This window comes from Haemaphysalis longicornis, unplaced genomic scaffold (genome assembly GCF_048455015.1).
Source record: "Haemaphysalis longicornis isolate Haplotype H1 unplaced genomic scaffold, Haemaphysalis longicornis Haplotype H1 scaffold_8, whole genome shotgun sequence".
In the NCBI taxonomy this organism is placed as follows: Eukaryota; Metazoa; Arthropoda; class Arachnida; order Ixodida; family Ixodidae; genus Haemaphysalis; species Haemaphysalis longicornis.
In genome coordinates, this window is record NW_027526445.1 from 97602966 (window position 1) to 97617902 (window position 14937).

Sequence of the window (14937 nt, forward strand, 5' to 3'; positions counted from 1 at the left end):
GGGTACACATAACTTAAAAAACAGCGACGAAAACATTACCTAAGTAGAGGACGACTAAGTGTTCCGCTCTGTTTTCAGGAAATGGAGTACTCTCTGCAACTGAGGAGAAGACCTGCTGCGCTGTCGTTTTATTGTGGATTATCAGTTGTATGCGGAGACCTTTCGCAGATACATGGGCGGACGAGACTAAACAATCTTATGGAACGACCCAGTGCACAGGCTTTTGCCATGAGATGGTAAATTATTGTGGTGGTGATAGAAACCTAGCTACGAAATGAAGTATCGCAACTAAGAAATGACTTCTGCTCCACACAGAGGACAGCAATAAGAACCATGTAATTCGAACAAGGAACATTAACAGTGACAAAATATCTTCATGTCAGCTCTACTTTAAAAGCGTAGCAATGGGGTGACCCTCTGGCACAAGGCTCAAGGAATAAATGGAGGGCTGCCATCACTGAGCGGTGACTCTTCGCCTTCGGACGGCTCACAGGCGTAGCATCTCTGAAACGGAAAAAACAGAAAGTAATAGGTGTTATTAATATGCCATAGGATTGGAGTTGTGCAGAAGCATGAGAGGAACGAGGGAGTGCGAGACAGAGTACAAAATTATCGAAAGGAGAAGATGTTGGATATTAGGCGCGCTACTTTCCACTGGGGCAAGGGTACGTTGAACAAAAACAGAAAGGGATAAATATTGAAGGTATGAGAAGTGACAGTGAAATCGGTAAATGAAGTATGTAGGCACAGTTACACCAATGAGCATCTCACATGTGTGACGGCCCATAAGGGGCTGGGTCACTGTTTCCTGTTTGGCTGTGTCCACGCAGAGTTCAAAGAAAAAGAGACACAGCCATGAACTGGTATCAACAGATAACGGTTTAATCAACAAGGGTTTAAGCGTTGCCGGCTCCCTAGCCGGTCTCGAGGCCAGGGTAGCGGCGGCGCTCGTCCGGCTCCTCATCAGGTAGAAGCGTGTCAGGCGGATGGCATGATCCGGGCCGTGGAGCGCGATCCTCCGCTCTCGCTCCGAGGGGCACGATAGGTGCCCGCTCACCGCTGGATCGAGGGCACGAGCTCTCGAACCGGTGAACGCCATCTCCTCTGGGTTATGAAGGGGATCTCGGAGTGCAGCTGCGGGCCCGCTGGTCCGTGTTTGTGGAAGGTGCAGGAGCGCGGTATCGGATTACTCCTATGGCGGCTTCCTCCGGTACAATCGCTTGGCGTCTTGGCGTCGTGGGGACAAGGGGAACCCGATGGCTTGTCTCGACTCCTTCTTATACCCTCCGCGGTTTGCGCGTTGGGAAGATGGCGTGTTGGGGAACAAAGAAGGTCCGGCCGGTCATTGTTCGCTCCCTGCTTCTACGTGACGCCTCCACTGGCGTTGAGGGTACTTCAAGGTCGGCTTGGGCTCGCCCCCGCTAAGGACGGCATCGTATGCACGTGGAATGGTAGGAACGGCGGCACCGGTGGCAACAACCGAACATAACACATACAACGATTGACAATTTCCGCTAGGGAGCTCCCTGGCAACTGCATTAGACACAGGGCTAAGTGAATAATACCGATGAAATAAATTTCCCTCTTAAACACCTCCATTTAAAAGAGGTATAATAGTTAGATAAATAATTGTGGTTAAATAGAGAGTTTGAAATTGTTGTTGGCGCCTTATTTGGGTGTCCATCTAAAAAATAATAAAAGTCTGTTGTGTATATTTTTCCTCGCTCTAAATGACCAGGTAGCTCTGTGAGAAGTCTTTGCACTACGGAAAACAAACCCATTCCTAGAGTCGAATAGAACACTTCACAGCAGTCAGGACTGACGCCACTGCCACACCAATATACGGGTCCGCTACGAATGTGTCATGCACACGTTTTCTCAGAGCCTGCTGTTCGGAAACACGACGACATGATTCAGGTGCCAGATGCGTACGCATCACTGTGGTGGGACCGTTATATGTAAAATGGGTTCGCAGTGTGCTTACCCCAATTTCCGTCCAGCAGGGGAAGCAGTATATGCACTGGCAGACGTCGGTCGGGCAGACGTACGAGGCGGGGTCCTCGGGGTCGCCGCACACAAGGCAGCATCGACTTTGTGCGAGCCCCACCAGCTGAAGCAGCCGGTAGACGCGAGGCGCCATCTTCCGCACGAATTCGAACCACCCGGTGTCGAGCTGAGAGGTGTGACAAAAGGGCTTACTAAATGGCCGAAATAAACCCGTACAGACTAGCGAACCAAGACACGAGAGGTGCGTTAAATGCAACTAGAATGCCCACGATAGCGTGTTTCAGCAAATTAAAAAAAACAATGCATAGTATCAGGGCTAAAATAACCACTAAATTGCTGTCGCTCATGGCTGTGTCGTGGCTATTTCGTTGGAGTGTTCTTAATTTTCATATTGATTGTGTGAGCCTATATTTTTCAGTTTGTAAAAGCCCTCAGTATCAGGGGCTGTATTTTTGGTTGTATAGTTGTTATTTTGCGTTTAACTTAAGTGCTGCGTCAAAATTTGTTTTTCGTTTGTATTTTTGGTTCTAGAAGTTTTCTTAGATTTCTTTCGATTGATCTTTTCAATTATGTAACATTTTTGGCTCGATCAACGATTTCTGTGTTTTCGCGCTGTCTATTATGTAATAATATTTAATGTAATAGATGTTACCACCTCTCGACTTCTCTTTCTATGCCGGCGCTGTCTGTTACGGGTCTGCAACGCAGGAAGATTTCACTGCGCCCGTGCCAATTCACGATTTTATTTCGAAACAGCATATTCTTTTACTTCGAGAGAGCCACGAAGCTTTTTATTATTGTTGCCAAGATGTTTAAAGATAGCTGAAACATGTGCAAAAAATAAACGTGGATGTTGACGCAAAGAAAATAAACACGCCTTTGTGGTAAAAATTAACCGTAATGTCACAATTGTATTCAATAACTTTGCCCAAAATGCGAAGAAGCAGTGAGGGTTGATCGGAATATTATTCAACCTGTATTTTTCTACTACCATGACTTTTTAGTAATGAAGTTGAGTGATGTGCGTCAATGAAAAATTGAAAAAAAATCACTGTGGTCTTTTTATGGCCCGCACAGTACCCAGGCTGCCAGCTGCTGTCAATGCTCCCTTCCTATCAGCAACGACTTTACTTGGCGATGATTACAGGTAACCCCTTCAACAATAAAACAGAAGGGTAGTGGGGCTGCCATTCACTCACCCGACATACTCCATCGCGAACAGAGCAGTAAGTTGTGAAAATGCCAGGGTGCTTTTTGTAGTGATGTTCCCCAAAAACGTAATTACTTTTTTTGTTGGAAGGGTAAAAAAACCGCAACACAAATGTTTATGCTCACCATTGTTTCGCTGAGAGGCAGTGTTATTGCTTATTCATTGGGAAAGTAAAAAGTTGTCGAAATACTTAAAAGGACCCGGCAGCAGTTCCCTTACTTTTTCTCGAAATTGTGAATTCTTTCGGAACGTAGTCAACACACACATACTGTACTTAGAATGGGGCGTCCGGCAGTCGCTCAGCCGAAAATCACTGAATGTGAAAAAGATACCTTGATTTATTGATCAAGTTGATCAAAAGATTTTTCTCACTTTCCTAGTATTGGCGTTAATCGAGCTCTGGAATTCCGCCATTAGAGCGATATAGCGGCTATAGGCCGGCGTCCTTTCAGTTGGAGGAATAAAGGCAATCGGTGGGCACTTTCAAAAAATTACCACAAAAGAAAGCACAAAGGGAAGGCAAGGCGGTTCTGATTCCGCAAGGAAATCATGGAGTGCCGCTTTGGGCTCGCGATAACAAAATCTTTCACAGTGCTTTCAGGCTGGAAGCAAAGAGGAAAGCGCTTATCGGAAGTCTTGCGGATTCCATTTACGTCGGCTTACTTGGTATCAAAGACTTGTTTAGTGCTACATTGGGTTAGCGTCACCTTCTTCCCTTTCGTTTGTTCCTGGTACTGTGCTAAGTACTACCGCAAGCTCCCTCACTGCAACCGCGTGTTCGTGGCTCTCTCATGGCGTTCGTATCTTCCTTTCTTTTTGCAAAATTATTCGACAAGAAGATTGGAAACGCCGGCGCCAGCTTCCACGGAAACAGATTTCTGCGTGGCTGGGCTGCCCCTGCTCCAGTGACGTGCCTTAATTTCCACATATTACGCCACACGCACTGATAATAAACTTTATATTCACCGCCACCAAATTGGGTCTCTAAAGTATTTCGTAAGCACGCTCGGCCCGCGTGTACAGCCACGAGGACGCTCCACCTGCTCGGAAGTATCTCTGGAATGTATTTCATAGTTAATTGAGAATAGAAAACATATGAATGCGTGCTGATTTTTCTACCGAGTATCGAGATACTGGTAATTTAATACCTCATCGAAATAAAAACGTCGCTATGGCCTGGTTAGCGGCATTCTCACTGCCGGTACTGATACACGTCAATTGTACATTTATTTTTGTTGGCTGCGGTGCAAGCGTTAAGTAAAGCATAAAATGTGTTGTTAAGGTATGTCATCATCCTTGAAAAGACGTTGTTATTTAAAAAATACAAGTTTTGCCTTCTTACAATTTGAGAACAACCAAACATAAAATGGTCGGCAGAAAAAAACCATGTGCCTACCTTTTTTTGTTCAAAGTTATAGCCAAATTTCTAACAGCTGGTGGATAGTTCTGAAAACGAAACTAAAGCGGAGCAGTAACAGAAACTGATGACGGAGGGAATATCAGCAGCCTACATTAAAACTTTTCGGGTATCATTTAGTCTGATGTGCAAAATATTATTGAAAGAGAATTTTTGCGTCTTCGTTATTTTATAAACATTACTTTAAATTTCTGTAACGGGGGCATGACCCCACCAGCGTCCTGGTTTTTTACTTTGCGCGCGCTTCATGGTACTGCAGTGAATGCTAGCAGGCATATCATTGTATAGGTATTATTTATTGCAGAAACCGTAATAACCTAGACTGGACGTTTTATTAAAAAGGCATATTCAAGTCCAGGAGAATAGGCGACAAAAGAGAATGTTATGTGACAATCGGTACAAAGTCAATGCTCCAATCTAAGACCATGTGGACCTTAATGTATCGGTTAGTGCTGCAAAAGCTTGAGAACATGGCGAACAATTGTGAGGTGCCGCTGTGAGAGCCTCTACTGCAATATAACACCATAACAGGTATGCGGACCCTACCACCTCTATTCGCACAACTAACTTAGGTTCTTGAGACGTCCACGTGGCCTGACCATCCTCTTTTTTTTGTATATATGGGGCAGTGGGACACTGATCATAGAATAAGAAGTAGAGAAGATAGTGTGAGGGAAGCGGGCGTCGAACCTGGCCTCCATACACCAGTAGCATATTGTGTCAGTGACCAGTATTTGGTGACACACGGTAAGCGCCAATCAATGGCTGAGATAAAACCCCTCCAAAATACAGGCAGCAACAAAAGCCAAACAAGCACAAGGTCGCGGGTTCGATTCCCGGCCGCGGCGGCCGCTTTTCTGATGGAGGCGAAAAGCAAAAACGCCCGTGTGTACGAGATTTCGGCGCACGTTAAAGATCCCCAGGTGGTCAAAATTAATCCGGAGCCCTCCACTACGGCGCGCCTCATCGCCTGCGTTGCGTCGGCGCGTTAAACCCTACAATCAATCAAAAGCCAAACAAGAACTCGTCGCAGCTAACGAGAGCCATGGCTCTGAACTAGGTGAATTGTAACGTTCCAGGTCGAGATTATCTGGTATAAATACATTGCCAGACTGTATACTTGTTGTTCTCAAAACTTGATATTTTGCACTTTACCTTCCGCGAACGGTTGGGACTTCGAAATGAATAAATCTGTTTCAATAAAACTTTGTCGGATTTTCTCTTTTTTACGATACCGTGCAATAAACTAGGACTTTTAAAAAGGGATGGTAAGTTTTGATGTAATCAGGGTTTATTTCATGGAGTGCGGACAAAAATGGCATATTTTTCTGTTTTATATGGTATTTTCACTATAGCTTCATTTGGTATTATCGGATCTTAAAGATCTTAGTTAATTGCACAGTACGGCTGGTTGGATATCTCTCTACCAAACATTTTGCAATTCTTGCCGTTCATTCAAAAGTTATGAATGTTCGCGTAACGGCCAAATTTGGGGTATTTTTTGTCAATGACAAGCATCAATTAAAATATTTTCACTGTTTTTAACTTTCAAATGTCGTAAAATACAGTCCCGTATAAGGTCCACAGGAAATAAAAATTTACCGGTCTAAGTTTTAAAAAATTTAAAAAATAACGTGTTGACGTATCTATAAGCGCGGTGGTAACACGCTTGGATCCATCTGCAAAAACTCGGGTTCAAATTCCATGCGAACTCCAACGTTTTTTACTTGCCCTTTTCTGCGGCGGCCATTTTCTTGGCCAGACAAACACAAGGGCCGCAACAAACGTTTTTCGCAGAATGGAGCACTAAGGCTTTCGCTTTGAAACTTCGAAGGGACGCGCACGCTGACCATGGGCTGCTGCCAATACCCAGTGAATTTCCGGAACCCAGGTCCCGGTCACTTTTTCGGCACTGCTCGGGGCCATGGCAGCAAAAGGTAGCGTTGCGCAAGGAAAACTTGCTAGCGGGTGACATCAAGGTGTCTCGAAAACTGTTTCAAAGACATAATGACTTTGGATTGCTAACACGCCCTGTTTTCGTGAAAGAGTGTGTGAGAATTGCGTGGCCAGTTTCGGTTCATTTCGAGTAGTTTTTGAACGCCAGCTGCACATTTGCTAACGTAACAAGTAAAAGGCACACTTCACAACTGTTGCCAATTTCATGATGAAACGTTAAACTTGAAAACTAGAATTACGGACCCATTTCTCCGCCTGAAGCAAATGGTACACTTGGGAACAAACCAGAAAATGGTTTAGGTAACTATATCGATTTAAAGAAAAATTTTCAAAGCCCACTGCACGTTCTCAGAGTCTGTACGACCTTGGCGGTAGGACTTCGTTCAATTATAAGCACTTAAATGAACATCCAGCTTCACTCACGTCGAACTCCCGGTCGCGCACGAGCTTCCGGATTCTGTGCCGCACATAGCGTAGGTACCCCACCCTCTGCTTGAGCGTCTTGTTGTACAGGTGCAGGACTCGCCTCTTCTCGCGCTGGGAAAATAGTGGGAAAAAAATCAGTGCTCTCATTGTCTGTGAAGAAAGATGGTAGTGAAGCGGTGGTGCACAATGTGAGTGTCGTCTTAGCGGCTAATTTTCTCATAACTTGTATCCGGATAGCACCAGTACCAACAAACAGTTACAGGCGTTTTTTGTCCACCATACTGCCTGCGTAGACTCCATGCTTTCCTGCGCAAACGCAATGTGGGAAAGCCAGCGCACAAAAAACCATGCGCACACCAGTCTTCCTAATTTGACTTCACCTCTAATGAAAGGTTATTGCCGGAAACAGTTTGGTTTCAGGGGGAATATGAGTCGTCTTGTAGCAATTGGAGGTCATACACTGAAGGTATGGGGGAGAGTTTCGCTATACAGGGGTTTCAGTGCTAGTCACAAGGTGTCGCAACGCTCGCGTGCTATTCTTGTAGACCTTGCTCTGTGGCCGGAGATACTGTCCTCGATCCTAGCCATAACCATCTTCGGTGCAAAGAGGAGGAAATAATGAAAGGGTCGATGTAACAAAAAGTTCAGAGACAGAATGCACTCCCTTATCTTACGAAACCACCTAAAAAGCGGGGAATGCGCGGCCGCGCGTCTCCTTATATGACGCCCTTCCTTATAGACTCCTTACTGCTCTCCTTAAGCAGCACCATGAGAGCTGTGGACCCATTGTAGTTATCCTTCGTATTATTACGTTATGCTAGCCAACAATCTCATTCCGCAATGCCCGCATGACGGCTGACGTTTCCACCGAGTTAAATGCTTTCTTATAAACTAAGAATGATGTATATAGAAACTGAGTATACTCCTCGCATTTCTCTGTCATCTGGTTGATCGTGTGAGTGTGGTCGCTCGTTGAAAAGCATCTACAAAACCCTGCTTATTCATTGGGTTGACTGAAATCTAAGGTGGCAAAAATTTTCTTATCATATATTCTGCTTTGCATTAGGATGTAGGGTCATTACATTTGTTAAAATTAGCAACAAATGCGCGTGAATTTACCCTGTGAAGGCGAATAGAAAGGATAACTGTAAACGACCCACAGAAGTGTTACCCATGCGAAGTAACTTGAATTAGCCATGTGGCTCTACATAATTCAAACCAGATACAATTGAAATGCATTAACTACACCCTTTACTACTTCAAAGAGTTATTCTATGCTGAGGTTAAATCTATGCATGATTCATAAATGGTGCTCGATTGAGTTGTATCGGTGACGCACATGAGTGAAAAATCTGTTTTTATAAAATAAAGGAAGCTCAAAACCGCTGTTAGACGATCTCACTTCTCGTCCGTCTCTTCCGCCGCCAACGGAGGCGATGAAATCGGCGAAAGAGACAGAGACGTGATATGCCATGCGTTGCGTGAGGTTCCTTTAATGTTTATAACGCCTACAGCATGAGGAAGTCGCACATACGGCCGCTAGACGTGCCGTGGGCGCGCATTCCCGTCGGCCACCTACGCCTGCTGTCGCCGAGCAGCGCGAGGCGGCGTGACGCTATCACGTGGCATTCAGCGAGAACACCCAGGGTGTACCCGCAGATGTGCTCGCTAGGTTCACCATCTGTCTTCCCTTTCCACTTGAGACAGTAGCTCAATCGGAAAGACAACGGGCTATTGCTCCGTTTCTCTATTCGTTCCAGGTTCAATCACTGGAAGGACCAGTTACCTCTTTTGTTTGTCCACGGGAGTGTTTTGAAGACACCAGCGGTAGCGACCGAACCCTTGCGGGGTAGAGGTAAAAGGTGTAAAAAAGAGGTGTTAGCCTAAACAGCAAGGGGCAGCTTTAGCCACAGGGGCATCTCCCACGGCTGGTAGTCCCCGCTGATGTGGCTGGCCTTACCCATTCACCCGCTTCAGCGCATGCCTATAACATTTCTGACTATTGCTGGCAATATCGCAAGCATTCGTTATGTGCAGAAACTGCCCACCTCGTGCTCTGTTGTTTTTTAAATAGAAAGCTGACTTAGTGGCAGCGATGGCATTCTTCAGAAATCGAATGCATTTACCGGAAATCTCTGATAATATCTCTGCACAAACGGTGCATGCCGGAATCGGGGCTTTCCTTGTGTCGATTGATTGATTGATTGATTGATTGATTGATTGATTGATTGATTGATTGATTGATTGATTGATTGATTGATTGATTGATTGATTGATTGATTGATTGATTGATTGATTGATTGATTGAATGATTGTAGGGTTTAACGCGCCGACGCAACGCAGGCGATGAGGCGCGCCGTAGTGGAGGGCTCCGGATTCATTTTGACCACCTGGGGATCTTTATCGTGCGCCGAAATCTCGTACACACGGGCATTTTTGCTTTTCGCCTCCATCAGAAAAGCGTCCGCCGCGGTCGGGGATCGAACCCGCGACCTCGTGCTCAGCAGCGCAACGCCTTAGCCACTGAGCCACCGCGGTGGGTCTTGTGTCGAAACGGTTACTTCAAAATCACCAAATAGAAACGGTTCTAACGAAGGCAATACACGCGTCGATCATGAAGGGGGAGTACAAGGCTATACCTTCATGTCATAAACCACGTCTCGGTATACATTCACAATAATCCCCAGTTATAACGAAGAAAGCGGTATGGCAATAAATTTTGTTACAAGCGATATTTTGATGTAAGTGACCTCCTGAGGAAAGCTAAACCAGTTGAGCGTTAATTACGCCACAGCTGTATGGAATCAAAGCAAAATTTATTCAGTAAAGCAAGACTTTATTCAGGTGCAAAAAAGGCAGTGAGCTTTGGCTGTTTCAAGTTCTTGCCGTGCGCGAGCACTTCTGCTGTCATTTGGCCAAGCGTTGCATTAGGCTGTGGTCGCCGTCCACAAAAAGTGGCAGTGGCAGTGGCAGTGGCCCCTTTAATAAGGGGGCGTGCGAGTGTCAGGAAACCCTACGAATGCTTCGCGCTTGAAAGCGCCGCAAATGCCGCGGCTGGAGACTGGGTTTGTTGAGTAAAACAAAAAACGATTAACCGCTCATTGTGCGTGCAAGGCGCCATCTGGAAACATGAGCGGTTTTGCTCTAGGGACTTTGCATAATCACTGGGTAATTTTCCCCCGAGGTGCGCAGCCGTTCAGTTAGAGTTTTTTGGCGTCCCGTTGTTGACGGCAGCGCTAATTCTGCGGTTCGAGCATCGGTGTTTGCACACCATCGCGTCCAAGCCATTGACCATTGTCTAGCAATGAAATCCAATGACCTTACTACGCATTTCACCGTTTGTCTAAAGTGGGATGGCACGAATGGACCTTCGTTGGCTCGAGAAAATCGCAAGGGAAACACCAGATTGGGTTTTTCCGTCATGTTGACCGCGTGACTCTCCGCTTGTTCGCCGCCGCTCCGCATCGCCTCCGCTTTCCACTGCGCTCTAAGCGGGTCAAGCATTTCGTGCGCTTCGAGCCACGCGGCTGAAATGCAGGAGTTTTGGTTGGGACCACAATAAATTTCTAATAAATCGATATCTCGAGTAAAGCGATTTTGTTATAATGAGGGATTATTGAATACTTCGTAGACACGTTTACTTGTTTCGCTTAAAAAATTCGGCTGAATGGCGGGGTATTCGTTTGAGAATTGGGTCTTGAAGGTGTGGCGATCGAGTGGACGAACTTTGACTGAAGGTTGGCCTGACTTCTAGCGAAGGTTCTCACGCACGATTGACGCCATTTTGATGTCAGAAACCATTCGCGCTTCTCTTAACGTTCTTCAGGAAGGAATATGAATGTTTTGGACGACTGTACATACACTCTCCCACAAATAAAAAAATAGTGAAATTAGCCTATATCCCCCACTACGCGTGTGCAGGGCAAGCCCGAGACTGACCTTGCGGAAGAAGTAGGCGCACACTGCTCTTCTCATCCTGGCCGCGAAGAGCTGGGCGAAAACAAGGGCGATGAGGCTGAGGTAGACGAGGTACAGCTGCAGCACGAGCCAGCGGGAGGTCCTCACTGGGTTGGGAAGGCAATGGGCATTGCTTGCTATGCGCTCTAGCTTCTCCTCCACGTCGAAGTCCCTGAAGATCTTGCGCACCAGGTTGCTCACGGCCCCCGTGCCGAACACTTGCAGTGCGATGCGGTGGAAGCCTGTCGTGTTTTAATGACCGCAGTACCAAAGGTTAGCACGGTGATAACAAAAAGGATCTATATCAAGTGACCCGCGATTAGCAAAAAAAAAATCACGCCATATCCACGGAATGAATGATGATAAGTGGGGCGAAGCTCGAGAGGGGGAGATCATCGGTAACCGTAACTCTCCCGTGAAAGTTCGGCCATTACATCATTAAGAAAGACGTAAGACTGTGTGCGTACATTGTACAAATCAACTTTTATTTTCGGAGTCAATGCTCCCAGGCCCAGACCTGGTGAAAGACCCCGCGCCATCGAGGACTACCCCGCACCACCACAACAATTTGTCACGTAGGATGGGACACAACGGTAAAGAAAGAACTTTTATTTAGGGCGAACTTGTTCCCGAACAAGACGAGAGGAAACGAGCAAAGGTCCCTGCGTCTCGTTCGATCTCCGAGAACGACTGCCTGCGTTCGTGGCGTGATCTCTTGCGTGATCTCCCCCTCGCAGTGCACGTGCGCTCGCGCCTGCGTTGGCGAACACGGACAAGCTCGCGCTCCCGGTTCCGAGTTTGCGCTGCCGGTTGCAGCCGGTTCTTCCGCGTACAACGCGGCCCACTTTGCGACATCTCCGAAAGCATGCGGCGGTCACGTACCACGAGACACAAGGGATGGACAGACCCATGGCTTTAGGAGCTTCACCCCTAAATAATGCCAGCATCTTCATTCCATTGATGATGGCGAGAATGCGAAGTACGGGGACTCAAAATGACATCCAAGTTGCACCCCGAGGGACATCCGATTTGCCCTCCGACCGTCATTCCATTTGAGCCGCGAGTTGCACCTTGATTATTCCCTAAATGAAACTGCAACTCACGGCTGAAATCGAATTTCGTTGGATTTCGCTTGATGGTGTTGTGCGCACAGATGGACGCGGATGGACATTGGGAATCCTAAGGTACTTTTCACCGTTACAGACGAGGCAGTAAGCCATTTGACTCTCGGGAACTAACTCACGGTCGTAGCGCAATGGGTAAGACGACTGATACTAACACTGTCTGGCCTACCAGACAGATGCTGGAATCCTGCCGGTGCCTGTGTGATTTGTTTTGCGATTGTAAATGCTGTGCGCACGAACGCGGACTGACATTCTGTGGTCCTAAGTCAGTCGGCACCGAAAAATTCAGCGACTTTTGCAATTGAGGTGCGCAGAATGAGAAACAGCGAGCTGGGGCCTTCCCATGCTTTAATTTGGCTCTCCAAAGGTTTTCACCCTTTTTAAAATATAATATGGTGAAAAGATAGTTTTCTTATGCCCGATGATTAAAATCTAGGCCCACAATTTACCCTGATAAAGTAAAACGCCCACGCCCACGCTACGAACCCAAAGGAAATGCTGAAGGCCATGGATGCAGTGATAGCGCAATCATTCCGCTTCCGGCCACCGAGGTGAAAAGACGTTTAATCAAGTAGTGCGACGAAGCGGCTTTTGCGGCCCAGTCTCGGCGAACGAACAGAGTGCAAGTACCCGAAGAAGATTACCACATTATAGTGCCTGTACTGGAAACGGGACGGGACGCTTGTTGTGACTACGGTTTTTTTTTCATTGTGACGTTAAGGTACGCCCCTATCCTGTGGAAGAGTTTCGGGACACGCTCGCTAAGACCGTAGTGCTCTCGGATGTTGTAGCCGTGGGAGCGTACCAGATTAACCATGTCTGAGCCGTCACCTTTAACAACACAGAAGCGACAAAGAAGCGGCTGGCTTCTGGCGAGCAGGAAGTAAAGGGACACCGCTTCCTCGTTATCGACTTGCAGAAGCAGCTGGTAAGGTTCAAGCTTGACTGGCTGCTGCAAAGAGTTGACAACGACGACATCCGCACCGCATTTGCAGCTTTCCGGAAGGTCATTGAAGTCATTACAAATCGGTGGCGTGTACAACGTATGCACGACCAGCTCAACGACAAGAACTCTTACGTGAAAATTAAAAAGCGATGTTAAATTGGACGCCCTGCGACACAAGATTCGTGTTGCGGGCGAGCTGGCGATAGTGGTCCCTCGGGCAGGCCCATGCGATGCCTGCGTTACCACTGGAGGGGCCGTCAGAAGGGGATGAAAGGTTTTACTCTACGTCGGCGCTTTGGCCACACGGACGAGCAATTCGTCCGCACATACGCCGACGTTGCGGGACCAGCTGTTATGGATTTCGCCAACGAACTCTTTATGGACGTTACTGAGGCTGAAGAAGCTGCACGTGGTATGACAGACTAGTTGACAACCGGAGGAACCTCCAGCACTCCCCTTAAACGTTTTGAAGACGCAGGAGGTTCAAGCCGGCGCTGTGCATCAATTACATGCAAGCAACGCTGAGGGCGTACCGTTCATGGGAAGCCTCGGTGGCGGGATTGTTTCTGAGAAAATGGACGGAAGCAACGCGGCCGGTATTACTCCAACCACGAAGCACAGCCACGATGATTAGGTAGGCGGGAATCCTATTACCAAGCACGTCTGCAGCGACGGACCCAAAGAAAGACGAACCACAATCGACAGGCATCGTTTCTACCACGATCTCACACCCAAGACCAGACACTTCCACTAACGCCATTACCGCTACAATAAACACCTCGCCTAGGCGAGGTGAAGCCTGGGGGGCGTGTGACGATGCCATGACGCAAACAGGTTCCCGCAAAACCCACCGTCTCCTATAGATCGAAAACATGGAAGGCTTTCTAAATATTGGCACACTGAATGTCAGAGGTCTAGCTACCGAAAAAAAGCAAGGGCAAATGCATACCTTCTAACGGAACGGAGTCAAGACGTCGTGGTCATTCAGGAAACAAAAATTGACAGACAGAAGGAGACTGCGAGCATGGTGGACTGCTTACAATTGCGTTATTACACCTGCATAAACCGTGCCGGGCTCTTGAGCTAAGTGTGTGTTTATCAAGAAGTTGGCTGGATTGGATATGCACACCCTGAAATCGTATGGTGATGGGAGGCTCGTGATTTGCGATTTGCTGCATTTCTCATTACCGTGATGCGTAATATGTGTACTATACGTTCCGAATGAGTATTACGATAGGAAGTGATTTTGTAGCGCAAGAGAAACTCCGATACCACGAGGTCTTCATGGGGTGACCAGTTTTGCCCTTGAGCGCTAGAGGTCAAACCACACTCCCTTCAATAAGCGCCGGACACGGAGCAGCGGCCGGATAGTGGGGACAAGTAGGGGTCAGAGAATAGATTGTGGAAGAGGGTAAGTAGATGTGCGTGGGACCCATGCACGTGATGGGGCAGAGGAAGGTGAGGAGGTACCTGACACGATAACCGTGCGCAACACAGGAAGGCCACAAAGCCATGTGCGGCGCAGAATCATGTGCGATAGAGGAGCACGGACATCCATCTCTGGTCCTTCGTGAAACGGCGAGGATTATACAACGCCCTGAGTAGAAAAAGAGGAAAAACGCTGCTGTTGCGTACAGCTTCGCAACCTTCAAGTCTTACGCAATATTGTGAGCTTCCGTCATTTTTTTATAACTTTAGACACCACTTAACAACTGAAAGACTAGTAATATTATTGGGTGATTTTAATTGCGCACTATCCTCGCTAGATAAATCAAGCAGCAGCCCTTACACTGACGTAAAGTAAAAACTGCGCGATTTTGGAAGGCCACAAAAAGGGAGGGAACACAGGACAGGCGCAGACTTGCAACTAACATTTATTACACCAAAGTCACAA

At 47.1% G+C, this 14937-nt stretch overlaps 1 protein-coding gene across 1 annotated transcript in view; it reads right to left on the bottom strand.

Moving 5' to 3' along the window:
• Positions 1–276: 276 nt before the first annotated feature.
• The window catches only part of Snky (ubiquitin protein ligase sneaky), a 68173-nt gene continuing 53512 nt past the window's right edge, over positions 277–14937 (bottom strand). The window contains exons 11-13 of the mRNA XM_077681738.1: positions 7014–7127; positions 1985–2173; positions 277–504 (exon numbers count right to left, since the gene is read on the bottom strand). Of these exons, the coding sequence (XP_077537864.1) occupies positions 430–504; positions 1985–2173; positions 7014–7127 (378 nt within the window). The 3' untranslated portion in view covers positions 277–429. The remainder of the gene's footprint in view (positions 505–1984; positions 2174–7013; positions 7128–14937) is intronic.